General features: G+C 47.0%; 1 protein-coding gene across 8 annotated transcripts in view; it reads right to left on the reverse strand.

Annotated features, from left to right (window-relative positions):
- Window positions 1-3,238: 3,238 nt before the first annotated feature.
- The window catches only part of CRTC1 (CREB regulated transcription coactivator 1), a 126,138-nt gene continuing 116,192 nt past the window's right edge, over window positions 3,239-13,184 (reverse strand). For 5 of the 8 annotated variants that reach the window (XM_072601612.1, XM_072601616.1, XM_072601614.1 and 2 more), the window contains 3 exons: window positions 9,212-9,298; window positions 7,640-7,820; window positions 3,239-5,857 (listed from right to left, as the gene is read on the reverse strand). In XM_072601612.1, coding sequence (XP_072457713.1) covers window positions 5,646-5,857; window positions 7,640-7,820; window positions 9,212-9,298 — 480 coding nt within the window. In that variant the 3' untranslated portion in view covers window positions 3,239-5,645. The remainder of the gene's footprint in view (window positions 5,858-7,639; window positions 7,821-9,211; window positions 9,299-13,184) is intronic. The other 3 variants (XM_072601615.1, XM_072601617.1, XM_072601613.1) reach the window with 1 other exon arrangement.

Here is a 13,184-nt window from a genome sequence, read left to right on the forward strand (position 1 = left end):
GATAGCATTTGTCAGGTTTATTTCCACCTTGTATTGAAAGGCAGAGGGACAACGGAGAGTGACAAATGGTGCTTCCCCAATACCAATTATTTTGTGATGCTGTGTTTCTAGGAGAGCTCTGCTAGACAGACAGGCCAGACAGCAGTGGCCAGTCTTCTAGAAGGAACTTAGGAGCCAGTGTTTGGAGGACAGAACCTTGTGGCCCAAGACCCTGAAGAGGTGAAAGCTTCTCAGGACTGAGTTAGCCACCTTGGCTCCATCTAAGGAGCCTGAACTTCTGAGGGGAGTTGGGGGCAGGGAATTTGGGTAATTGGTTTTGTTGATTTCCTTTAAGAAAGAAAAACATTTAAAAACTTCTAGCAGGGAGATGGGGGAAGAACAGGCCTTGGACTCTAGTTCTGGCTCTGCCACTAATTAAGATGCTTGACCTTGGGTAAGTCACCCCCTCCTCTGGACCTCAGATTCTGCCTTCATAAAATAAAGGGATTGGACTAGGATATAATCACTAGATGATCACTAAGGTCCTTTCCTGCTAATTTGAAATTTCTGATTTGATATCCTGTGTTCTAAAGGCTCCCCCAGTTCTGACATCCTGTGTTCTAAAGGCCCCCCCAGTTCTGACATCCTGTGTTCTAAAGGCCCCCCCAGTTCTGACATCCTGTGTTCTAAAGGTCCCCCCAGTTCTGACATCCTGTGTTCTAAAGGCTCCCCCAGTTCTGACATCCTGTGTTCTAAAGGACCCCCCAGTTCTGACATCCTGTGTTCTAAAGGCCCCCCCCAGTTCTGACATCCTGTGTTCTAAAGGACCCCCAGTTCTTACATCCTACGTTCTAAGGGCCCTCTCAGCTCTGACATCCTGTGTTCTAATGGCCTTCCCAATTCTGATGATCTATATTCTAAGAGTCCTGCCACCTTGGATGTTCTGGGATGCTATGGCTCGAGAGTACAGGAGCCATAGTAGTACCCACTCTGTCTCCGGGAGGAGTTTCAAAAAAGCTTTTTTCACAGGAGTTCCTCTGTCCAGGAAAAGTTTTTGAGCAGCACAGGACATTGGCCATGAGCTCATTAACATGCAGGCGCAGCCCTGAGACACATGGGTCCTGCTGCCGCCTCCAGTCCCATGCAGGTCTCATGCAGGTGGCACAAAAGCCAGCCGGTGTCGATCCAGATTTACAGAGAATGCAGACATCAGTACTATATACATGATGCAAAACAACACCCCCTCCCACCCCCAGGTTCCTAAACGGCAATAAATAGCAAAAATCTACAGGGTCTCTTTGTAATCACAGTATTTTCTACATGAGGAGAGTGCAGCTTCCATTGGTTGGTTGCTTTTTTGCAAAAAAGATTGGCAAACACAACAGTCTTTCCTGGGAAGAATGTTAGAAAAACCAACTAGAAATCCACTGGCGGGCAACAGTGGGGAATTAACCCTGTGAGAGGGAGAGAATGAATGCCCTGGGAGGCTTGCCGTTCAAAAGTCCTTGGCACCAAAGTCAGAACCAAACTGTTTCATTTTCTCCACTCAAGTAATTCCCTTCTTATTGGTGGCTGAGGTTCCTGTCTCCTGCCTCAGGCTGAGAGCAGTGGCCCAGTGGCACTAATTTCTTTGGTGGCTAAAATTTGAAGCCCCTTTCCTAGCCCTCCATCCCAGTCCCTGGTACTGGGGCTACTGCTCCCTTCTCTGACCCTCCCATTCACCTGGACTCCAGGTGCTCAGTTGAAGGAGCTCATAACTGCCCCCAAACTACATATTTTCCAGAGGTTTTCTAATTCAAAAGCTTACATGAGTGACAGAGAAAAAACCCATTTTATCAAATCATTCATCAAGTGTCACCCTCAACCCCAGTGGTGGTGGGGTGCTCAGTGGGTAAGATATGGGATAAACTGACAGCTCATCTCATATCTTCAGGGTGGTACCAAGGTGGCGCCCAGTGTGACATTCAGTTTCTCAAAGCGTTAATACAAGCAGCAGGGCTGCCTCTCTCTTAGGGGTTGGATAGAAGGGACCCCTGTCTGTGCCTGTCATCCCCTTCCACATCACGCACCTCCAGAAAGGGACCAAACACAGAGGGAGAGAGGAAGAGAGAGAGAGAGACAGAGAGACAGATAGATATTGGCTAAATTAGATGGTCCCCAATGCCTTGTCTGAGAATTGCATCCAGATGGGTTATTTTATTAAGGCCATTTTTTTAAAAGTTCTACTTACAATTCTAATAATAAACAAACTCTCTTATGTACATGTAGTTTTGTCTTTTTGTTTTTGTTTTTGTTTTTTAAAAAAAAGACCACGTTCTCCAAGGTAGCTTTTAGCAACATCATGTCCCTGTAAAAAACTATCCACAACACAATCTGGTTAGTGAATGGAACAGACAAATACCTTCCAAACTGGATGCTTCATTAAGAGACAGTGGTTTAAAAAAATAATGTCTCACAAACAAGCATTTTCGTGCACAAGGTTTGGCTGGCCCGACTGGGCGGGGACACCGAGTCAAAGAACAAACGGAACTATCAGAGAGCAACAAAACTTGCAGGAAGCACAGAAAATTTGCACAATACCTTTGGCTGTTCTGAAGGAAAGGACTGTGATCGTCTTTATGAAAGTAACTCAAGCTCTTATGGGCGTATGCCTCTTCCATTGGAAATGATCATTTTGGGGGAAAGGGGGGGAGGCAGGAGCAGGGGGTAGGGGAGGTAGAAGTAGAGAAAAGAAAAAATAAACACAGCATTAGCAGAGGAAAACAAGCAGATGCCAGGAGCATGGTAGAGATGGGCAAGATTTTCTCGAGCCTTAAATGAAGGAGACAGAGAGTTTTTCCCACCCTCCACCCTAATTCTTCAGGAGAGAAAGGAGGGGGAAAAATCATCTTTCAGAAGTTTCTGTTCTAAGAACAAAATGATCCCCTTGCTCTTCATGTCACCTTAGTTAGAATGGTTAGAAAAGAGCCCAGAAGCATGAAGGAGGATGAAGGGTTATGGTAAGCATGGATGGAGGTATGGTTCAAGGAGCTTGGCCACCCATGGATTTCTTGAAGCACACAGAAACCTAGCTATAACTCATGGCCTTCTTGGTCTCCCCAAAGTGTCTCTTTGGAGAGTTGTCCCATTCTGCCTCCTTTACCCTCCCAATCCAGGGAGCACCCCCTGAAGGAGAAAGAGAAGAGTTTGACAGTGACCGCCCCTATGGCATTTTGGTCAGCAGTACTGGGGAGAACGAAACACAAAATTAACTCTGATGTGATAAAAATTAAAAGGCTTGTTTTATTTGGGGGAGGTGGTATACATTTGACAAAATCATATCTGAATGAGCTGCCCTCTACGCATTCCCTTCATGAGCATTTACTATCAACTAGCTGAAAATGATACAATTCAAATGCAAAGATTAGGGGCCAGGGGAAGAAGTCATAATTTGTCAAGTTCCATTATGGCAAAGACTGTTGAATGAAGACAAACCTACCTAAACCATCAAACTTTTTGGACATGGAGGGTTTAGGGACTCTTGGTAAACAGTTAAACTGAAACCTCATAGACTCAAGAGTTCTCATAATCCCCCTTATCTGTCTGGTCTGGCAGGCCTTGAGTCTAAGAGCCACAGAAGTTTCAAACAGGAACTTGAGGAGGCAGGGAATGGAATGGAAAGAGCAACTGACCCACAACCAGGAGTTCAGGCTTCAAGTTGTGACGGTGACTTTGTGTGGGTCTCAGCGAGGCCCGACCCCTTCAGTTTCCTTCTTTGTAAAAGCAGGTGTTGGACTAGGTGAGGGGTCCAGGAACTAGGTTTTTTTTAAAAAAAATACTTTGCTCGCTGTATTTCAATATAATTGGTTTCCTTTATAATCCCATATATTTTATGTATTTAAAAACATGATTCTGAAAAAGGTTCCATAGCCTTCACCAGACTGACTTCCAAAGGAGTGGGGGACACAAAAAAGGCTAAAAATCCCTGGGTCAGGGGTTTCTAACGTCCTATCACATCTGGGAGTCCATCGTTCTATGAGGAATCCTTCAACCAGGCCCACTATGGGACTTCCCCTAATTCTTCCGTGATGTCCCCACAGCCCAGTGGGGCAAGTGTCTGTGCAGGCCAATGGAAACCCAGCCTTTTCAGGTCCCTGCCTGGAAGGGCCTGAATGCATCACCTTCTAGAGAGTTTGGCTGGTCTGACCACTTATTTGCAGACACTGGAAAAGTAACAATTTTATTTACACTTAGATGTTGATGTGATTGTTTCTGGTTGAGAGTTGTTTAAAATTCCAGTTGGTTTAAAAATATAGATTATTCCTGTATATCATTCTGGGAATCGAAACACAAGTGAATGCACTGTACAGACATTATACAGGGCATAAATGGCTCCATGGAATTCAGGTATGTCTCAACTATCCAAATACTTAAATACAAAACAAACAAAAACAGAAAAAAAAATCACAAATTTCTTAAATAACAGTATGTAAAGTTAACTGAGAACACATAACAGGTAATGAACAATAATAAAAAATAAGTCAAAAAGTGCCCCACCTTTCCTTGTACTCCTCACAGCAAGAAGACCCCTCCATTCCTGCTCAGGGTGGAACTGGAAAGGCTCGGCAGGGCCAGGGTTAGGGACAGGGATAGAGATGGGGTAGAGGGTGGGGAAGAGGAACGAGGACAAGGAAAGCAAGTCTGTCTGTCCAACTTGGCCACAGAAGTCATTCTAGCTGCTTTAAATCTTCTGTTCTCTCCTTCAATTTCACCAGGTAATGAATTATAGTACTTTTTGTGTGCTCAGAAATATAAAAAGAAATCTCTCAAAATAGTGTTTCTGTTTGCTTTTTTGCGCCCTCTCTCTCTCTCTCTCTCTCTCTCTCTCTTTCTCTCTCTTTTGGGGGAGGGAAGCACCCATCCAACCCCACCATCTGGGATGGTGCCTGATCTAGCTGCTGCTCCCTGGAGCCCAGAGAACATGGTTTTGCCAAGGGCTTGAGAAAAGGCAGTGAGGGCTGAACTAGTGAGGAAACAAATCAGAATGCAGAAGGCATATCCACATGGGAGAAGCGCCATTACAGTAGGAAGCGGCTGTAACCAAGCAGTCAGAGAGTCAGAACTCCAGAGCTCTGCTTTCTCCACCTCTGGGTCTGAGGAGGGGCCCCAGAGTTATCAGCCTGGAGACTTAGAGCCTGGAAGCAGGAGGGGAAGGAAGGAGGTGGGGAGAGGGAGGGGATGACAGCAGATATGGCAACTTGAGGAGCACATGGACACCTGCCAATGGTTTTGGTATCTTACAGAAAGAGACTGCTCAGGCGGTGGACACGCTGCTTCACATTGGTGACCACATACACCCCCCTCCCCCTCCTAGTGCAAGAACAAATTCACAACCTCACGCTGGGACTTGGGCGGGAAGGCGGATGCAGGATCCAAACTCATTCAAATGGCAATGAGTAGACTGAACCAAAGGGTCCAAGATGGCACCAGGGGGTGAGGCTGGGGGGTGAGGGGATGAGGGAGTGGCAGCACTGCAAGCTTAGAACAACAAGCTTTACTCAATTGAATGGGGCAGAGCGGCTGCTCTCAGGAACCATGGAATCTGACTCCACTGACCCGTGGGCTGTATTCAGTTCAGCTGGGCACCAGGAAGGTGGCACGTTCCTAGGCTCAAGGTTGTCCACACCCTACAGCCGGTCCATTCGGAAAGTGTCCTCTGTGGCGGGGTCAGTGAGGACCATATCAGGATCATTGAGCATGTGAAGTCCATCTAGAGTTAAAGGGTCAATCTTGAGTTCGTCCAGGGGGAACTGGGAATCGGAATCGAAACTGACATCACCGACTCCTGCCAAAGTGCTGGTCAGTTCTTTTGATAAACTGGGAGGGGACTCCCCTGTCACTGGAATGGGAGAGGAGACACAAAAATAGGATTAGCTTCTCCACTCCAAATATAACATCCCCATCTGGAGAAAAACAAGATTCAAAGAGCAGAGTTCGATTCACTGGACATCTCAGGCCATCATATCTGAAAAGAGAAGTTGATTCGGACTGTGCAACGTTAGAGCTTTTCATCACTGCCATAGGTATGAAGGGACATGAAGAAATGCAGACATCAAGTCTTGGGGGCAGAGTGTTGCAGTAAGATCTCAAACTCATGTTCAGAGTTGCCTTTGTAAGCCAGCTAAGGTATAGGACTGTAAGGGAGAGGGACATCAGGAATATCAGAGCTCGGAAGGTTTTCAGAACACAGAACACGGGAGACAGCAGAGCTGAGATAGTTCTGCCTCCAATTACTGTTAGAGAACAGGGGCCTGACCAGGAAGGAGGTTTTACACCATCTCAAGTTGTTCCTGAGGTCCTGAAGGCCTAAGCTGCTTCCCTTAAGATAAATACACAGGTCAACATTGTAAATTAACATGTGCCAAGTGAGGCCCTGCTCTTCCCTTTATAACACCAGAGACTGCACTCTCTGGGGGTCACAGTTACACCATGAACACTCTCTGCCTGCACTTGGCCCAAGGGCTCTCTAAATGGCAGCTCAGTAACTGCTTAACAGGTATTCTCATTCTGGTAGAACACATATTCTGGTGTGAGTCCTTCCTCAAGGAGGCCAGAGGACACTGTGTAACAAGCCCTGGTCTGGGAATCCAAAGACTTGGTTTGGAGTCTTTCTCAACTGTGCACAAGACTATGGGCAAGTCTGGGTGGGTCTCAGTTTCTTCATGTGTAAAACACTTACCAGATGCCAGTTCCCAGGCTTTCTTCAAACCAAAAATTCAGGGAATCTGGTCTCTTTGGGCAGGGAAGTCTGCTGCTACATAAGAAGCGCCAGCCTGGGCCATTACTCCTTCACTCCAGGAATACAGGCCCAAATCACCTAATCTTTATAGAGCATATAGACTACTTTGCCTGAGATATTTCACTATACTGATAGAAAGCCAACTCTAAGCCCTAACCCCCAGCACAATTAATTCCTGCCAATTGATAAATGGATGATATACATATATATATATATACATACATACATATATATACACATACATATATACATATATATATACATACATACATACATATATATATATACACTCAAAACCACTTAGGTAGCATCAGAAAATATGCATGTGGTAACATACTAAAGTGCATCAGCATTTCTGTAGATGGATTTGCATGTTCCTTTTCTTAAGATAATCATTTTAGCACAACAAACATTCATTAAATGCTGACTAGGTACAAGGCCTTGTGTTAAGCATTAGAGATAAGAAAACAAAAACAGAACAGTCCCTCAAGGAGCTTATAGTCTACTGGGTATGAGTTAGTTCTTCACCAAAAAGACAACCAGCAGAGTGCTACAACTATAGTTTGAGTGCTCAAGAGGCAGCAGCGATGATGAAGTGATGGATGATGGTAATAGGTGATGATGGCACTAGTGGGTGGGAAGGTGATGGGGCTGATGGGGAGGAGGTGATGGGGCTGGTGGGTGGGGAGGTCATGGGGCTGGTGGGTGGGGAGGTCATGGGGCTGGTGGGTGGGGAGGTCATGGGGCTGGTGGGTAGAGAAGGTCATGGGGCTGGTGGGTGGGGAGGTGTTGATGCTGACAAGGGCTAGCAACAGCAGAGAAAGAGAAAGGATGGCTGTGGAAGTCTGGCCTCAGGTTCTCAGGGGAGAAGGAGAAGCTTACCTGTAAGGATGATGTTGGGGATGTTTCCGTGGCTGGAGTAGTTTAGCTGCTGTGAGTCCTGAAGGCTGCTGTGACTCCCTGTCAATCCCATCATGGCAGCCTGGGAGTAGTTAAGTGTGGAGCAGGGGCTGTACAGGCTGTTAGAGCTGATAGCGTTTTCAATCATATTAAACTGTTCCAGCTGAAGATCAAAGCACAAACCAAGCATTACCCCAAGCACATCAGGCCAGAGAATCCTGCTGCCATGACCAGCTCAGACTGTGAGTACAATTCATCCCCAAAGGACAAGCAAGTACATGCCCTAACTGGTTTCTGGACTTTTTACCCGTGTCTTTTTCCATCCAATTCAAGTGGGTTAAATGCTTGTTGAATGAATGAATGAATGAATGAATGATGATGGCTCCTGTTGATATTTTTTTAAAGAACTGCAAATAACCTTAGAAGGGAGTATGCTAAACTCTTTCCAGAGGAGGAAAGGGGAGAAATGGTATTGCCTTAGGGCACTGGCAAAGCCTTGTTCTCTGCCTTCTTTTGACTCAAGCTGGCACAAGGCACAGACAGCAGTTCCCTTCTGCAGGAGGGGCTCAGACACAGCCCCCTCTGATCTGGGGTTCAGACTCTTCTCTCTTTTGTTCTCTCATTCACCTTGGAGGCTATCTGCCTGAGGGAGTGAAACAAAAACCACCCAAATGGTGCCTGTTGGCCTTGAGGCCTCTGAATTGAGGTTCAAACCAACAGCCTCCTTTCTCACCCTTCTCAGACACTGCCTGACTTGATGCTTCACAGTTCACTGTGAAGTGAGCAGGAATCCAGATCCACTTTGCAGATAAGGAACTAGAACTCACTCAGCTTGGGTTAAATGACTCACCCACAGTCACAAAGTTATAACGTGACAGTCAGCACTTGAACCCAGGCCCTTGGAGTCTCTTTGTCACATTCAGCAGGTCAATTCTGATATCAGTGAAGCTGAGGGACCTCACAGGCCATTGAGAATGATCTTTCATTTTACAGATAAGGGAACAAATGAGGCCCAAGGAGGTCAAAGGATCATAGGAGCAAAGATCTCTAGCAGAGGAACCTCAGAGGCCCAAGGCCTGCATTTTATAGAGGAGAATGCTGAGGCCCAAAGCAGAGATGCCAGGTCCTCTACCTCTACCTTAACCCCAATCTCATACTCTTTCCTATGAGAAAGGCTTCCGTCTCACCTAGTATGATGTGTTAGAAAGAGTCTTGGCATGGGATTCAGGACACCTGGGTTCTAACACTGAGCCTGCTACTCCATCTGCAGTTTGCGACCCTAAACAAGTCAATAAAGCTCTACGGGCCTCCCTGTCAGATGAGGTGATTTCAAAGGTCCTTTTTCTGGCGGTAAAAACTTCCATTTCACATGATGACTTTCCAAATGAAATGCCAGAGTTCATTGGTGGGAGACAAAAAGGACCTGAAGGCTGGTATCAGACACTGTGGTCCAAGGACAGTGGCCACAGCCACAAAGGGAAGTAGAAAGTGGCTCGCTACTGTGGCCAGGAGAAGTGGGCATGCCATTCTAAGCAGGAAGCTTATAGGGCTCACCTGATGGGACAGGGCATTAGCCTGCCTCGCTGTCATCTGCTGATCATAAAAGGAGTCCCCAAAGACGCTGCCCAGGACGGAAGAGTGCTGCAGATAAAAGAGAGTCCTGCTGTCGTGAGATCCCCCACACCTGGTGGGCCACTGAAGAGGTGGCAGGCTGCTGGAGCCACGTAGAGCAGCTCTGCTCCGTGCTTGGCTCAGGCGACCTAGCCAACATGGCTCAGACTTTTTAGACACTGTCTGCTGACCTGACTACAGCCACAACAAAAGACAGAAACAAAACGGTCCCTCAAGCAGCTTAGGTTCTACTGGGTACGGTAGCAGAGTGCAGCAACTGCTAATGTGGAGACAGCCACGTCCCCCTGGGGCAAAGAGCAAGACTCCCCATCTTTCCTGCAGAAGAGGGCACTGAAAACAGGACTCAGTCACTTGAGGTGATGGCTCTAACCTCATGGTTGCCCCAGGCAAGGCCACAAAGAGCCTTCATGCCAGATTGCTCCTCTGGGGACTGCCAGCTAATGGCTGTGACACTGGCCCAGAAAGTGGGCTCAGCCCTCCAGGGTGCTCTGCACATGCTCTTGCTCTGATGGCCTGCAATTCCAGGAAGGAAATTCTAAAGGCTCCCAAACCTCCACTACTCAAAAGGTACAGGACACGTCAAGGACAGGAACAGACGAACAATGAGGCGAAGGCTGAGCTCGGCCGCTCAGGAGCAACTCTGCCGTCTCTGTAATTTCTGACTTTGCAGGAAACTCATGATTCAAACTACACCACTGGTTACCAGTCTGTCCCTCTCACTCCCAGGGCTACCCCACAAAGTGATGAGCTGAAGTGGCTCCTTCTCCTCCTTCTGGCCTCTGTATTAAGATAGGAGCTCTAGGTGGCCCTAAGGGGAAATGCCCTTATGGTTTCTAACATCCTAGAACTTCAGACCTGTGGCTGAAGGAGCTCCCTCTGCAACATCCCTGACAAGACTGAGGAATGCTAGTCATGGGGACCTCACTACTTCCCAAGGCAGCCCAGTCTCTTCCAGTATGAGAAAGCGTTGATGTTTACAAAGCACTTCTTTATTGGAGCTGGAATCTGTTCCCATTACTTCCTTCTCTTGGTGGACTTGGGCAAATTTCCAGTTAAATTTAATGAAATCCAACCAAGGCATAGAGAATTCTTCCTTCAATGATCAGGATATAAATAAACTTTAGCAACTACCTCCTCCTCTCCAGATCAGGAAGGGGTTAAGAAAGCAGAAACCACTAGGAACACCAAGTAGGCAGGAGATGGGAAGGGAGGCTGGGTACAGGAGCTATGTATTTCCCCCACCCTCACCCCCTAGTTGGAGCCTGTTTTCTGTTTATCTTTAATTCACCTCCCAACAGAACTTGACCTATCCTCTTCTATGATACAAGTTCATCCCAGCTTAACCCATGGTCAGCCCAACCTTTACCATCACAAAGTACAAACAGGAGAGACAACTAGGACCAAATAACTATTCTTTTCAAAGGGTTCTGGGACTGAGTCTCCCCAGTGCAAAACTGTACAGGCCCAGCAAATAGACTGAGCATAGAGTGAGTGTGAACATATAATGGTCCAACAGGTACAGAATGACACTGTGTGGCCACATAGCAGATTTCAAGAACAGGTTATAAGCACATAGCTGGAGACCATGGAGTCATTTCATCGAACCAGGGTTGGAAAACACACAGCAAACTTCCAGAATCCTCTCCCCTCCAGGGTGCGCATGTGCATGTACATGTACATGTACACACACACACACACACACACACACACACACACACACACACACACACACACACACACACACACACACACACACACCCGTGTCAGCCAGAAACCTCCATGAATGTTTCTTTTACAAATATTCCAATAGCTCTTTGTAAGAGGGAATCGATGTAAACCACCAAAACACCTGCCTTTACAGAGATATTAAAACAAGAGAAAGGAAATCTGTCTCCCAATAAGCCGAGTCTGCTGAAGGACACCCACACCACGCTTGGAGACCTGTGCTTTGGGGAAAAATCAACTCACATCCTCATCATCAAAGTAGGCCAAAGCTGAGCTGGGGAGACGGGAGCCAGGTGCTCTCTGGGGTGGGCAGGGGGGTGAATAGTAGAGGTTCCCCAGAATATAAGATGTCTACATGGATGACCCAGGAAATAATAACCTCAACAGCTGAATGGAATTCCAGTCAAATCTATAAGCCAGGCGGTGAGGACAGGGGTGCTGTTAGAAAGGCCTGGGCGAAGGCACTTCTGAGAGACGTCCTTAGGGGACCTTAGGATGGCAACTTCTCAAGCTAAACTCAGATGTGTACAGGGCTGTGCTGCCCAAGCTGCTGCTAAGTGCCCCCAGAAAGGGAACTGGATTTAAAGGGAAAAGACCCGGGTTCAAATCCTGGCTCTAACACTTAAAAGGAGAACGACCTTGAGCAAGTCTTTGTTCTTTCTCTGAGCCCCAGGCCCACTGATTTGTAAGAACAAAAAGTGGGACTGAGGCAGCAGACAGCTCCAAAATTTTAGAATTTCAAGAAACTTCTTTTTCCTCCAGTTCCAGGATCATAATATTAATAATAATTTACAGTTAGCCAAGCACTTTGGTATATGACCCCAGTGTAACTTTGCCTACAGCCTACCAAGGCTTCACCTGAAGGTGGGAGAAGCTGTTGTTAGGGACACCACAGACAGCATCCCTGTTCAGGGCAAGGATGGATGGCATTAAAGGTCTCATTCAACTCGGAGTTTTTGTGACTATATGAAAAGACAGGAAAGCCCAGTGGTTAGCCCGACTTGGAGGGAGCAGCCATTCTGACCATCCTTATGTTCTATCTCTAGGATGGTTCTCTTCAGGAGGAAGGGGCAGAGAAGGGGAATCCCAATCATGGTCTCTGGGCACATCCAAGGGATGAGAAACTGTTGAGATGATTCATTTACACTGAGCTTTGGATCTTGGAGAGCATGGGATAATCTAGGTTTCGGGCAGGGGCTGCCAGCGCCTTTGATCTTGTCAACTGGTAGCTCATCTCACTGGGGGCTTAAGGAGGGTGCTGAGGGACCCAATGGAGACAAGTCTCCCTCCTTACTTTCAGGTGCGTGGTTGTCACAGTACAAAGATGTCCATCTACCCTATGCTTAGGATGTAGCAATGCTTGTCACTTCTATTACAGAGCTCTGGGGTACACAGTTTTGCTGAGTTCCCCCAAAGCCCTGAAGAGGTTAGGTAAGCTCACTCTAGATTTGGTCCAGACGACCCAGCAGGAGCCTAATATACATTTTTGTTATATATTTCAAAGGCATTAAGGGGGACAGGCAGTGGATGCCAGGTCTGCGAACTGCTGCTCTGTACCTGGTCCAGCAGCCAGCACAATGCTCTTAACTCAAATGGATCAGGAACTGTGGGGACATGATGGATAGGCTAGAACCAAGTATGGAGAGAAGAGGAAGTAGACCATATCAGGAAGGGGTTAAGAAAGCAGAAACCACTAGGAACACCAAGTAGGCAGGAGATGGGTAGGGAGGCTGGGTACAGGAGCTGTATATTTTCCCCCACCCTCACCCCCTAGTTGGAGCCTGATTTCTGTTTGTCTTTAATTCACCTCCCAACAGAGCTTGACCTATCCTCTTCTATGATACATGTTCATCCCAGCTTAACCCATGGTCAACCCAACCTTTACCATCACAAAGTACAAACAGGAGAGACAACTAGGACCAAATAACTATTCTTTTCAAAGGGTTCTGGGACTGAGTCTCCCCAGTGCAAAACTCTACAGGCCCAGCAAACAGACTGAGCATGGAAGGAGAATGGGAGCCAACTGACAGGAAAGCCTGGATTCAGCATCAGAGAAGGCTGACCCTGGGAGTTTCTTGGTGAATGTAGATCCTCCCCAGAAAAAAAAAGGGGCTCAATAGAAGATTCCTTCCTCTACCCTGATGTTTATTCACACTAGTCAGGAAGGTAG

Source organism: Notamacropus eugenii, chromosome 4, assembly GCF_028372415.1.
Source record: "Notamacropus eugenii isolate mMacEug1 chromosome 4, mMacEug1.pri_v2, whole genome shotgun sequence".
Classification (NCBI taxonomy): domain Eukaryota; kingdom Metazoa; phylum Chordata; class Mammalia; order Diprotodontia; family Macropodidae; genus Notamacropus; species Notamacropus eugenii.